This window comes from Glandiceps talaboti, chromosome 12 (assembly GCF_964340395.1).
Source record: "Glandiceps talaboti chromosome 12, keGlaTala1.1, whole genome shotgun sequence".
Taxonomy (NCBI): domain Eukaryota; kingdom Metazoa; phylum Hemichordata; class Enteropneusta; family Spengelidae; genus Glandiceps; species Glandiceps talaboti.
This window is the reverse complement of record NC_135560.1, coordinates 1,716,397-1,732,275: the sequence shown is the minus strand read 5'-3', so window position 1 is coordinate 1,732,275 and position 15,879 is coordinate 1,716,397. Positions and strand designations below refer to the sequence as shown.

The 15,879-nt window shown below is 36.5% G+C and overlaps 1 protein-coding gene across 1 annotated transcript in view; it reads left to right on the top strand.

Moving 5' to 3' along the window:
• LOC144443264 (nucleolar protein 6-like) overlaps window positions 1-15,879 on the top strand; it is a 167,295-nt gene that overhangs the window by 20,454 nt on the left and 130,962 nt on the right. Inside the window, exons 5-6 of the mRNA XM_078132697.1 lie at window positions 2,233-2,370; window positions 2,693-2,847. Of these exons, the coding sequence (XP_077988823.1) occupies window positions 2,233-2,370; window positions 2,693-2,847 (293 nt within the window). The remainder of the gene's footprint in view (window positions 1-2,232; window positions 2,371-2,692; window positions 2,848-15,879) is intronic.

Below are 15,879 nucleotides of genomic sequence, written 5' to 3'. Positions count from 1 at the left end.
CTAGTATTAGATAGCAGACTTTATATGGTAAATAAAATGATAACTAGTATTAGATAGCAGAGTTTATATGGTAAGTAAAATGATAACTAGTATTAGATAGCAGAGTTTATATGGTAAGTAAAATGATAACTAGTATTGGATAGCACACTGAACATGGTAAGTAAAATGATAACTAGTATTAGATAGCAGAGTTTATATGGTAAGTAAAATGATAACTAGTATTAGATAGCAGAGTTTATATGGTAAGTAAAATGATAACTAGTATTAGATAGCAGAGTATATATGGTAAGTAAAATGATAACTAGTATTAGATAGCAGAGTTTATATGGTAAGTAAAATGATAACTAGTATTAGATAGCAGAGTTTACATGGTAAGTAAAATGATAACTAGTATTAGATAGCAGAGTTTATATGGTAAGTAAAATGATAACTAGTATTAGATAGCAGACTTTATATGGTAAATAAAATGATAACTAGTATTGGATAGCAGAGTTTACATGGTAAGTAAAATGATAACTAGTATTAGATAGCAGACTTTATATGGTAAGTAAAATGATAACTAGTATTAGATAACAGAGTTTATATGGTAAGTAAAATGATAACTAGTATTAGATAGCAGACTTTATAACCCATATGGTAAGTAAAATGATAACTAGTATTAGATAGCACACTGAACATGGTAAGTAAAATGTTAACTAGTATTAGATAGCAGACTTTACATGGTAAGTAAAATGATAACTAGTATTAGATAGCAGAGTTTATATGGTAAGTAAAATGATAACTAGTATTAGATAGCACACTGAACATGGTAAGTAAAATGATTCCTAGTATTAGATAGCAGACTTGACATGGTAAGTAAAATGATAACTAGTATTAGATAGCAGAGTTTATATGGTAAGTAAAATGATAACTAGTATTAGATAGCAGAGTTTATATGGTAAGTAAAATGATAACTAGTATTAGATAGCAGACTTGACATGGTAAGTAAAGTGATAACTAGTATTAGATAGCAGAGTTTACATGGTAAGTAAAATGATAACTAGTATTAGATAGCAGACTTTATATGGTAAATAAAATGATAACTAGTATTAGATAGCAGAGTTTACATGGTAAGTAAAATGATAACTAGTATTAGATAGCAGAGTTTACATGGTAAGTAAAATGATAACTAGTATTAGATAGCAGAGTTTATATGGTAAGTAAAATGATAACTAGTATTAGATAGCAGAGTTTATATGGTAAGTAAAATGATAACTAGTATTAGATAGCAGAGTTTATATGGTAAGTAAAATGATAACTAGTATTAGATAGCAGAGTTTACATGGTAAGTAAAATGATAACTAGTATTAGATAGCAGAGTTTATATGGTAAGTAAAATGATAACTAGTATTAGATAGCAGAGTTTATATGGTAAGTAAAATGATAACTAGTATTAGATAGCAGACTTGACATGGTAAGTAAAGTGATAACTAGTATTAGATAGCAGAGTTTACATGGTAAGTAAAATGATAACTAGTATTAGATAGCAGACTTTATATGGTAAATAAAATGATAACTAGTATTAGATAGCAGAGTTTACATGGTAAGTAAAATGATAACTAGTATTAGATAGCAGAGTTTACATGGTAAGTAAAATGATAACTAGTATTAGATAGCAGAGTTTATATGGTAAGTAAAATGATAACTAGTATTAGATAGCAGAGTTTATATGGTAAGTAAAATGATAACTAGTATTAGATAGCAGAGTTTATATGGTAAGTAAAATGATAACTAGTATTAGATAGCAGAGTTTACATGGTAAGTAAAATGATAACTAGTATTAGATAGCAGAGTTTATATGGTAAGTAAAATGATAACTAGTATTAGATAGCAGAGTTTACATGGTAAGTAAAATGATAACTAGTATTAGATAGCAGAGTTTACATGGTAAGTAAAATCCTTTGATATTTGGTGTGCATGTTCCTGAGGGGAGAATGCTTTGATGTTTGTTGTGCATGTTCTTGGGGGGAGGCTATTCAGGTTTAGTCACGCCAAGTTGATATGATTAATTTCTATTTTTAGCGAATTTATTTGATACTTTAGCTCAAAAATGATATTTTCACTTCATGTTGCTTTGCATGTGATCCATAATGGCATGTTAAAATGAAATCTATCCCAATGCGCAAGAAACACATCATGCGAAATGTTTTTGGACAGAAACATATATTAAAAAAAATTTATCTCTTGATTCAGGTGAAATTGGTGAGTCACTTAGCATACGACTTCATGTGGGTCCTGCTGATAACTTCTGGAAATTGACCAGATTCCATCCCGACAGAAACAATATAAGACATAACTGGTTTATGACACAAAAGGTAGCACACAAGCAAGGTAAAATATTCCAAAACTACTTTTGACAAACTGTGACATACATGGTGTATGCCGACATTTATCAGTGGATGTTGATGTACAGCATCACCACATACTACCTCATACAATACACTCCCTGATCTATTTTTTGTTTTTCTGTGGAGAATGTGTATGGGTGTTTTCTTCTGTTTAGTAATTTCTGTTTTTGTGTTAGTCAACGTAATTGTTGATGGTATACTATTTATAGATTTAAATCTCAGATATGATCTATGACCATAAGAAGGAGCAAGAGTACCTGGAAGTTGTAATTGTGGAATGGTGTCTATTTGTTCTAATTTTTCAGATTTACCAACTCCTCATTACAATGATTCTGTTGCCAAGGATATGGTAATGGACCAGTGCTTCCAGTGTGTTTCTGATGGACTCCATGATTCTACTGGAATGAAGGAAGGTGTTGTTTTACTGAAAGTATGGCTGCATCAGAGACAACTAAGACAGGTAGGACATCAAGTACTTGTGTACCAGAGATAACTAAGACAGGTAGGACATCAAGTACTTATGTACCAGAGATAACTAAGATAGGTAGGACATCAAGTACTTGTGTACCAGAGATAACTAAGACAGGTAGGACATCAAGTACTTGTGTACCAGAGATAACTAAGATAGGTAGGACATCAAGTACTTGTGTACCAGAGATAACTAAGATAGGTAGGACATCAAGTACTTGTGTACCAGAGATAACTAAGATAGGTAGGACATCAAGTACTTGTGTACCAGAGATAACTAAGATAGGTAGGACATCAAGTACTTATGTACCAGAGATAACTAAGACAGGTAGGACATCAAGTACTTGTGTATCAGAGATAACTAAGATAGGTAGGACATCAAGTACTTCTGTACCAGAGATAACTAAGACAGGTAGGACATCAAGTACTTGTGTACCAGAGATAACTAAGATAGGTAGGACATCAAGTACTTATGTACCAGAGATAACTAAGATAGGTAGGACATCAAGTACTTATGTACCAGAGATAACTAAGACAGGTAGGACATCAAGTACTTGTGTAACAGAGATAACTAAGACAGGTAGGACATCAAGTACTTATGTACCAGAGATAACTAAGACAGGTAGGACATCAAGTACTTATGTACCAGAGATAACTAAGATAGGTAGGACATCAAGTACTTATGTACCAGAGATAACTAAGATAGGTAGGACATCAAGTACTTATGTACCAGAGATAACTAAGATAGGTAGGACATCAAGTACTTATGTACCAGAGATAACTAAGATAGGTAGGACATCAAGTACTTGTGTACCAGAGATAACTAAGACAGGTAGGACATCAAGTACTTATGTACCAGAGATAACTAAGACAGGTAGGACATCAAGTACTTGTGTAACAGAGATAACTAAGATAGGTAGGACATCAAGTACTTGTGTACCAGAGATAACTAAGACAGGTAGGACATCAAGTACTTATGTACCAGAGATAACTAAGACAGGTAGGACATCAAGTACTTGTGTACCAGAGATAACTAAGATAGGTAGGACATCAAGTACTTATGTACCAGAGATAACTAAGATAGGTAGGACATCAAGTACTTATGTACCAGAGATAACTAAGACAGGTAGGACATCAAGTACTTATGTACCAGAGATAACTAAGATAGGTAGGACATCAAGTACTTATGTACCAGAGATAACTAAGATAGGTAGGACATCAAGTACTTATGTACCAGAGATAACTAAGACAGGTAGGACATCAAATACTTATGTACCAGAGATAACTAAGACAGGTAGGACATCAAGTACTTATGTACCAGAGATAACTAAGATAGGTAGGACATCAAGTACTTATGTACCAGAGATAACTAAGACAGGTAGGACATCAAGTACTTATGTACCAGAGATAACTAAGATAGGTAGGACATCAAGTACTTATGTACCAGAGATAACTAAGATAGGTAGGACATCAAGTACTTGTGTAACAGAGATAACTAAGACAGGTAGGACATCAAGTACTTGTGTACCAGAGATAACTAAGACAGGTAGGACATCAAGTACTTCTGTACCAGAGATAACTAAGACAGGTAGGACATCAAGTACTTATGTACCAGAGATAACTAAGATAGGTAGGACATCAAGTACTTATGTACCAGAGATAACTAAGATAGGTAGGACATCAAGTACTTATGTACCAGAGATAACTAAGACAGGTAGGACATCAAGTACTTATGTACCAGAAATAACTAAGACAGGTAGGACATCAAGTACTTGTGTACCAGAGATAACTAAGACAGGTAGGACATCAAGTACTTGTGTACCAGAGATAACTAAGACAGGTAGGACATCAAGTACTTATGTACCAGAGATAACTAAGATAGGTAGGACATCAAGTACTTGTGTACCAGAGATAACTAAGACAGGTAGGACATCAAGTACTTCTGTACCAGAGATAACTAAGATAGGTAGGACATCAAGTACTTGTGTACCAGAGATAACTAAGACAGGTAGGACATCAAGTACTTATGTACCAGAGATAACTAAGACAGGTAGGACATCAAGTACTTGTGTACCAGAGATAACTAAGACAGGTAGGACATCAAGTACTTGTGTAACAGAGATAACTAAGACAGGTAGGACATCAAGTACTTATGTACCAGAGATAACTAAGACAGGTAGGACATCAAGTACTTGTGTAACAGAGATAACTAAGATAGGTAGGACATCAAGTACTTATGTACCAGAGATAACTAAGATAGGTAGGACATCAAGTACTTATGTACCAGAGATAACTAAGACAGGTAGGACATCAAGTACTTGTGTACCAGAGATAACTAAGACAGGTAGGACATCAAGTACTTGTGTAACAGAGATAACTAAGATAGGTAGGACATCAAGTACTTATGTACCAGAGATAACTAAGATAGGTAGGACATCAAGTACTTATGTACCAGAGATAACTAAGACAGGTAGGACATCAAGTACTTATGTACCAGAGACAACTAAGACAGGTAGGACATCAAGTACTTATGTACCAGAGATAACTAAGACTGGTAGGACATCAAGTACTTATGTAACAGAGATAACTAAGATAGGTAGGACATCAAGTACTTGTGTACCAGAGATAACTAAGATAGGTAGGACATCAAGTACTTGTGTACCAGAGATAACTAAGATAGGTAGGACATCAAGTACTTGTGTACCAGAGATAACTAAGATAGGTAGGACATCAAGTACTTATGTACCAGAGATAACTAAGACAGGTAGGACATCAAGTACTTGTGTACCAGAGATAACTAAGACAGGTAGGACATCAAGTACTTATGTACCAGAGATAACTAAGATAGGTAGGACATCAAGTACTTGTGTACCAGAGATAACTAAGATAGGTAGGACATCAAGTACTTGTGTACCAGAGATAACTAAGATAGGTAGGACATCAAGTACTTATGTACCAGAGATAACTAAGACAGGTAGGACATCAAGTACTTGTGTATCAGAGATAACTAAGATAGGTAGGACATCAAGTACTTCTGTACCAGAGATAACTAAGACAGGTAGGACATCAAGTACTTGTGTACCAGAGATAACTAAGATAGGTAGGACATCAAGTACTTATGTACCAGAGATAACTAAGATAGGTAGGACATCAAGTACTTATGTACCAGAGATAACTAAGACAGGTAGGACATCAAGTACTTGTGTAACAGAGATAACTAAGACAGGTAGGACATCAAGTACTTATGTACCAGAGATAACTAAGACAGGTAGGACATCAAGTACTTATGTACCAGAGATAACTAAGATAGGTAGGACATCAAGTACTTATGTACCAGAGATAACTAAGATAGGTAGGACATCAAGTACTTGTGTACCAGAGATAACTAAGACAGGTAGGACATCAAGTACTTGTGTACCAGAGATAACTAAGACAGGTAGGACATCAAGTACTTGTGTACCAGAGATAACTAAGATAGGTAGGACATCAAGTACTTATGTACCAGAGATAACTAAGATAGGTAGGACATCAAGTACTTATGTACCAGAGATAACTAAGATAGGTAGGACATCAAGTACTTATGTACCAGAGATAACTAAGATAGGTAGGACATCAAGTACTTCTGTACCAGAGATAACTAAGACAGGTAGGACATCAAGTACTTATGTACCAGAGATAACTAAGATAGGTAGGACATCAAGTACTTATGTACCAGAGATAACTAAGAATAGGTAGGACATCAAGTACTTATGTACCAGAGATAACTAAGACAGGTAGGACATCAAATACTTATGTACCAGAGATAACTAAGACAGGTAGGACATCAAGTACTTATGTACCAGAGATAACTAAGATAGGTAGGACATCAAGTACTTGTGTACCAGAGATAACTAAGACAGGTAGGACATCAAGTACTTGTGTACCAGAGATAACTAAGACAGGTAGGACATCAAGTACTTCTGTACCAGAGACAACTAAGACAGGTAGGACATCAAGTACTTCTGTAACAGAGATAACTAAGATAGGTAGGGCATCAAGTACTTATGTACCAGAGATAACTAAGACAGGTAGGACATCAAGTACTTGTGTACCAGAGATAACTAAGACAGGTAGGACATCAAGTACTTGTGTAACAGAGATAACTAAGATAGGTAGGACATCAAGTACTTGTGTACCAGAGATAACTAAGATAGGTAGGACATCAAGTACTTATGTACCAGAGATAACTAAGACAGGTAGGACATCAAGTACTTATGTACCAGAGACAACTAAGACAGGTAGGACATCAAGTACTTATGTACCAGAGATAACTAAGACTGGTAGGACATCAAGTACTTATGTAACAGAGATAACTAAGATAGGTAGGACATCAAGTACTTGTGTACCAGAGATAACTAAGATAGGTAGGACATCAAGTACTTGTGTACCAGAGATAACTAAGATAGGTAGGACATCAAGTACTTGTGTACCAGAGATAACTAAGATAGGTAGGACATCAAGTACTTATGTACCAGAGATAACTAAGACAGGTAGGACATCAAGTACTTGTGTACCAGAGATAACTAAGACAGGTAGGACATCAAGTACTTATGTACCAGAGATAACTAAGATAGGTAGGACATCAAGTACTTGTGTACCAGAGATAACTAAGATAGGTAGGACATCAAGTACTTGTGTACCAGAGATAACTAAGATAGGTAGGACATCAAGTACTTATGTACCAGAGATAACTAAGACAGGTAGGACATCAAGTACTTGTGTATCAGAGATAACTAAGATAGGTAGGACATCAAGTACTTCTGTACCAGAGATAACTAAGACAGGTAGGACATCAAGTACTTGTGTACCAGAGATAACTAAGATAGGTAGGACATCAAGTACTTATGTACCAGAGATAACTAAGATAGGTAGGACATCAAGTACTTATGTACCAGAGATAACTAAGACAGGTAGGACATCAAGTACTTGTGTAACAGAGATAACTAAGACAGGTAGGACATCAAGTACTTATGTACCAGAGATAACTAAGACAGGTAGGACATCAAGTACTTATGTACCAGAGATAACTAAGATAGGTAGGACATCAAGTACTTATGTACCAGAGATAACTAAGATAGGTAGGACATCAAGTACTTGTGTACCAGAGATAACTAAGACAGGTAGGACATCAAGTACTTGTGTACCAGAGATAACTAAGACAGGTAGGACATCAAGTACTTGTGTACCAGAGATAACTAAGATAGGTAGGACATCAAGTACTTATGTACCAGAGATAACTAAGATAGGTAGGACATCAAGTACTTATGTACCAGAGATAACTAAGATAGGTAGGACATCAAGTACTTATGTACCAGAGATAACTAAGATAGGTAGGACATCAAGTACTTCTGTACCAGAGATAACTAAGACAGGTAGGACATCAAGTACTTATGTACCAGAGATAACTAAGATAGGTAGGACATCAAGTACTTATGTACCAGAGATAACTAAGAATAGGTAGGACATCAAGTACTTATGTACCAGAGATAACTAAGACAGGTAGGACATCAAATACTTATGTACCAGAGATAACTAAGACAGGTAGGACATCAAGTACTTATGTACCAGAGATAACTAAGATAGGTAGGACATCAAGTACTTGTGTACCAGAGATAACTAAGACAGGTAGGACATCAAGTACTTGTGTACCAGAGATAACTAAGACAGGTAGGACATCAAGTACTTCTGTACCAGAGATAACTAAGACAGGTAGGACATCAAGTACTTATGTACCAGAGATAACTAAGATAGGTAGGACATCAAGTACTTATGTACCAGAGATAACTAAGATAGGTAGGACATCAAGTACTTATGTACCAGAGATAACTAAGACAGGTAGGACATCAAGTACTTATGTACCAGAGATAACTAAGACAGGTAGGACATCAAGTACTTATGTACCAGAGATAACTAAGATAGGTAGGACATCAAGTACTTATGTACCAGAGATAACTAAGATAGGTAGGACATCAAGTACTTATGTACCAGAGATAACTAAGACAGGTAGGACATCAAATACTTATGTACCAGAGATAACTAAGACAGGTAGGACATCAAGTACTTATGTACCAGAGATAACTAAGATAGGTAGGACATCAAGTACTTATGTACCAGAGATAACTAAGACAGGTAGGACATCAAGTACTTATGTACCAGAGATAACTAAGATAGGTAGGACATCAAGTACTTATGTACCAGAGATAACTAAGATAGGTAGGACATCAAGTACTTATGTACCAGAGATAACTAAGACAGGTAGGACATCAAGTACTTATGTACCAGAGATAACTAAGATAGGTAGGACATCAAGTACTTATGTACCAGAGATAACTAAGATAGGTAGGACATCAAGTACTTATGTACCAGAGATAACTAAGACAGGTAGGACATCAAGTACTTATGTACCAGAAATAACTAAGACAGGTAGGACATCAAGTACTTGTGTACCAGAGATAACTAAGACAGGTAGGACATCAAGTACTTGTGTACCAGAGATAACTAAGACAGGTAGGACATCAAGTACTTATGTACCAGAGATAACTAAGACAGGTAGGACATCAAGTACTTCTGTACCAGAGATAACTAAGACAGGTAGGACATCAAGTACTTCTGTACCAGAGATAACTAAGACAGGTAGGACATCAAGTACTTATGTACCAGAGATAACTAAGATAGGTAGGACATCAAGTACTTATGTACCAGAGATAACTAAGATAGGTAGGACATCAAGTACTTGTGTACCAGAGATAACTAAGACAGGTAGGACATCAAGTACTTATGTACCAGAGATAACTAAGACAGGTAGGACATCAAGTACTTATGTACCAGAGATAACTAAGACAGGTAGGACATCAAGTACTTGTGTACCAGAGATAACTAAGACAGGTAGGACATCAAGTACTTATGTACCAGAGATAACTAAGACAGGTAGGACATCAAGTACTTATGTACCAGAGATAACTAAGACAGGTAGGACATCAAGTACTTATGTACCAGAAATAACTAAGACAGGTAGGACATCAAGTACTTGTGTACCAGAGATAACTAAGACAGGTAGGACATCAAGTACTTGTGTACCAGAGATAACTAAGACAGGTAGGACATCAAGTACTTATGTACCAGAGATAACTAAGATAGGTAGGACATCAAGTACTTCTGTACCAGAGATAACTAAGACAGGTAGGACATCAAGTACTTCTGTACCAGAGATAACTAAGATAGGTAGGACATCAAGTACTTATGTACCAGAGATAACTAAGACAGGTAGGACATCAAGTACTTATGTACCAGAGATAACTAAGACAGGTAGGACATCAAGTACTTATGTACCAGAGATAACTAAGACAGGTAGGACATCAAGTACTTATGTACCAGAGATAACTAAGACAGGTAGGACATCAAGTACTTATGTACCAGAGATAACTAAGACAGGTAGGACATCAAGTACTTGTGTACCAGAGATAACTAAGACAGGTAGGACATCAAGTACTTATGTACCAGAGATAACTAAGACAGGTAGGACATCAAGTACTTATGTACCAGAGATAACTAAGACAGGTAGGACATCAAGTACTTATGTACCAGAGATAACTAAGACAGGTAGGACATCAAGTACTTGTGTACCAGAGATAACTAAGACAGGTAGGACATCAAGTACTTATGTACCAGAGATAACTAAGACAGGTAGGACATCAAGTACTTATGTACCAGAGATAACTAAGATAGGTAGGACATCAAGTACTTGTGTACCAGAGATAACTAAGACAGGTAGGACATCAAGTACTTATGTAACAGAGATAACTAAGACAGGTAGGACATCAAGTACTTATGTACCAGAGACAACTAAGGCAGGTAGGACATCAAGTACTTGTGTACCAGAGATAACTAAGACAGGTAGGACATCAAGTACTTATGTACCAGAGATAACTAAGACAGGTAGGACATCAAGTACTTATGTACCAGAGATAACTAAGATAGGTAGGACATCAAGTACTTGTGTACCAGAGATAACTAAGACAGGTAGGACATCAAGTACTTATGTAACAGAGATAACTAAGACAGGTAGGACATCAAGTACTTATGTACCAGAGACAACTAAGGCAGGTAGGACATCAAGTACTTGTGTACCAGAGATAACTAAGATAGGTAGGACATCAAGTACTTATGTACCAGAGATAACTAAGATAGGTAGGACATCAAGTACTTATGTACCAGAGATAACTAAGACAGGTAGGACATCAAGTACTTATGTACCAGAGATAACTAAGATAGGTAGGACATCAAGTACTTATGTACCAGAGATAACTAAGACAGGTAGGACATCAAATACTTATGTACCAGAGATAACTAAGACAGGTAGGACATCAAGTACTTATGTACCAGAGATAACTAAGATAGGTAGGACATCAAGTACTTATGTACCAGAGATAACTAAGACAGGTAGGACATCAAGTACTTATGTACCAGAGATAACTAAGATAGGTAGGACATCAAGTACTTATGTACCAGAGATAACTAAGATAGGTAGGACATCAAGTACTTGTGTACCAGAGATAACTAAGACAGGTAGGACATCAAGTACTTGTGTACCAGAGATAACTAAGACAGGTAGGACATCAAGTACTTCTGTACCAGAGATAACTAAGACAGGTAGGACATCAAGTACTTATGTACCAGAGATAACTAAGATAGGTAGGACATCAAGTACTTATGTACCAGAGATAACTAAGATAGGTAGGACATCAAGTACTTATGTACCAGAGATAACTAAGACAGGTAGGACATCAAGTACTTATGTACCAGAAATAACTAAGACAGGTAGGACATCAAGTACTTGTGTACCAGAGATAACTCAGACAGGTAGGACATCAAGTACTTGTGTACCAGAGATAACTAAGACAGGTAGGACATCAAGTACTTATGTACCAGAGATAACTAAGATAGGTAGGACATCAAGTACTTCTGTACCAGAGATAACTAAGACAGGTAGGACATCAAGTACTTCTGTACCAGAGATAACTAAGATAGGTAGGACATCAAGTACTTATGTACCAGAGATAACTAAGACAGGTAGGACATCAAGTACTTATGTACCAGAGATAACTAAGATAGGTAGGACATCAAGTACTTGTGTACCAGAGATAACTAAGACAGGTAGGACATCAAGTACTTATGTACCAGAGATAACTAAGACAGGTATGACATCAAGTACTTATGTACCAGAGATAACTAAGACAGGTAGGACATCAAGTACTTGTGTAACAGAGATAACTAAGATAGGTAGGACATCAAGTACTTATGTACCAGAGATAACTAAGACAGGTAGGACATCAAGTACTTGTGTACCAGAGATAACTAAGACAGGTAGGACATCAAGTACTTGTGTAACAGAGATAACTAAGATAGGTAGGACATCAAGTACTTATGTACCAGAGATAACTAAGATAGGTAGGACATCAAGTACTTATGTACCAGAGATAACTAAGACAGGTAGGACATCAAGTACTTATGTACCAGAGACAACTAAGACAGGTAGGACATCAAGTACTTATGTACCAGAGATAACTAAGACTGGTAGGACATCAAGTACTTATGTAACAGAGATAACTAAGATAGGTAGGACATCAAGTACTTGTGTACCAGAGATAACTAAGATAGGTAGGACATCAAGTACTTGTGTACCAGAGATAACTAAGATAGGTAGGACATCAAGTACTTGTGTACCAGAGATAACTAAGATAGGTAGGACATCAAGTACTTATGTACCAGAGATAACTAAGACAGGTAGGACATCAAGTACTTGTGTACCAGAGATAACTAAGACAGGTAGGACATCAAGTACTTATGTACCAGAGATAACTAAGATAGGTAGGACATCAAGTACTTGTGTAACAGAGATAACTAAGACAGGTAGGACATCAAGTACTTGTGTACCAGAGATAACTAAGACAGGTAGGACATCAAGTACTTGTGTACCAGAGATAACTAAGATAGGTAGGACATCAAGTACTTGTGTACCAGAGATAACTAAGACAGGTATGACATCAAGTACTTATGTACCAGAGATAACTAAGATAGGTAGGACATCAAGTACTTGTGTACCAGAGATAACTAAGACAGGTAGGACATCAAGTACTTGTGTACCAGAGATAACTAAGATAGGTAGGACATCAAGTACTTATGTACCAGAGATAACTAAGACAGGTAGGACATCAAGTACTTGTGTACCAGAGATAACTAAGACAGGTAGGACATCAAGTACTTGTGTACCAGAGATAACTAAGATAGGTAGGACATCAAGTACTTGTGTACCAGAGATAACTAAGACAGGTAGGACATCAAGTACTTATGTACCAGAGATAACTAAGATAGGTAGGACATCAAGTACTTGTGTACCAGAGATAACTAAGACAGGTAGGACATCAAGTACTTGTGTACCAGAGATAACTAAGACAGGTAGGACATCAAGTACTTGTGTATCAGAGATAACTAAGATAGGTAGGACATCAAGTACTTATGTACCAGAGATAACTAAGATAGGTAGGACATCAAGTACTTATGTACCAGAGATAACTAAGATAGGTAGGACATCAAGTACTTGTGTACCAGAGATAACTAAGACAGGTAGGACATCAAGTACTTATGTACCAGAGATAACTAACATAGGTAGGACATCAAGTACTTGTGTACCAGAGATAACTAAGATAGGTAGGACATCAAGTACTTGTGTACCAGAGATAACTAAGACAGGTAGGACATCAAGTACTTGTGTACCAGAGATAACTAAGACAGGTAGGACATCAAGTACTTGTGTATCAGAGATAACTAAGACAGGTAGGACATCAAGTACTTATGTACCAGAGATAACTAAGACGGGTAGGACATCAAGTACTTGTGTACCAGAGATAACTGAGATAGGTAGGACATCAAGTACTTGTGTACCAGAGATAACTAAGACAGGTAGGACATCAAGTACTTATGTACCAGAGATAACTAAGACAGGTAGGACATCAAGTACTTGTGTACCAGAGATAACTAAGACAGGTAGGACATCAAGTACTTGTGTATCAGAGATAACTAAGACAGGTAGGACATCAAGTACTTATGTACCAGAGACAACTAAGACAGGTAGGACATCAAGTACTTGTGTATCAGAGATAACTAAGATAGGTAGGATATCAAGTACTTGTGTATCAGAGATAACTAAGACAGGTAGGACATCAAGTACTTATGTACCAGAGATAACTAAGACAGGTAGGACATCAAGTACTTATGTACCAGAGACAACTAAGACAGGTAGGACATCAAGTACTTGTGTATCAGAGATAACTAAGATAGGTAGGATATCAAGTACTTGTGTACCAGAGATAACTAAGACAGGTAGGACATCAAGTACTTGTGTACCAGAGATAACTAAGACAGGTAGGACATCAAGTACTTATGTACCAGAGATAACTAAGACAGGTAGGACATCAAGTACTTATGTACCAGAGATAACTAAGACAGGTAGGACATCAAGTACTTATGTACCAGAGATAACTAAGACAGGTAGGACATCAAGTACTTATGTACCAGAGATAACTAAGACAGGTAGGACATCAAGTACTTGTGTACCAGAGATAACTAAGATAGGTAGGACATCAAGTACTTGTGTAACAGAGATAACTAAGACAGGTAGGACATCAAGTACTTATGTACCAGAGATAACTAAGACAGGTAGGACATCAAGTACTTGTGTACCAGAGATAACTAAGATAGGTAGGACATCAAGTACTTGTGTACCAGAGATAACTAAGACAGGTAGGACATCAAGTACTTGTGTACCAGAGATAACTAAGATAGGTAGGACATCAAGTACTTGTGTACCAGAGATAACTAAGATAGGTAGGACATCAAGTACTTGTGTAACAGAGATAACTAAGACAGGTAGGACATCAAGTACTTGTGTACCAGAGATAACTAAGACAGGTAGGACATCAAGTACTTATGTACCAGAAATAACTAAGACAGGTAGGACATCAAGTACTTATGTACCAGAAATAACTAAGACAGGTAGGACATCAAGTACTTGTGTAACAGAGATAACTAAGACAGGTAGGACATCAAGTACTTGTGTATCAGAGATAACTAAGACAGGTAGGACATCAAGTACTTATGTACCAGAAATAACTAAGACAGGTAGGACATCAAGTACTTGTGTACCAGAGATAACTAAGACAGGTAGGACATCAAGTACTTATGTACCAGAGATAACTAAGATAGGTAGGACATCAAGTACTTGTGTACCAGAGATAACTAAGACAGGTAGGACATCAAGTACTTATGTACCAGAGACAACTAAGATAGGTAGGACATCAAGTACTTATGTACCAGAGATACCTAAGATAGGTAGGACATCAAGTACTTATGTACCAGAGATAACTAAGACAGGTAGGACATCAAGTACTTATGTACCAGAGATAACTAAGACAGGTAGGACATCAAGTACTTATGTACCAGAGATAACTAAGACAGGTAGGACATCAAGTACTTATGTACCAGAGATAACTAAGACAGGTAGGACATCAAGTACTTGTGTAACAGAGATAACTAAGATAGGTAGGACATCAAGTACTTATGTACCAGAGATAACTAAGATAGGTAGGACATCAAGTACTTATGTACCAGAGATAACTAAGACAGGTAGGACATCAAGTACTTGTGTACCAGAGATAACTAAGACAGGTAGGACATCAAGTACTTGTGTAACAGAGATAACTAAGATAGGTAGGACATCAAGTACTTATGTACCAGAGATAACTAAGATAGGTAGGACATCAAGTACTTATGTACCAGAGATAACTAAGACAGGTAGGACATCAAGTACTTATGTACCAGAGACAACTAAGACAGGTAGGACATCAAGTACTTATGTACCAGAGATAACTAAGACTGGTAGGACATCAAGTACTTATGTAACAGAGATAACTAAGATAGGTAGGACATC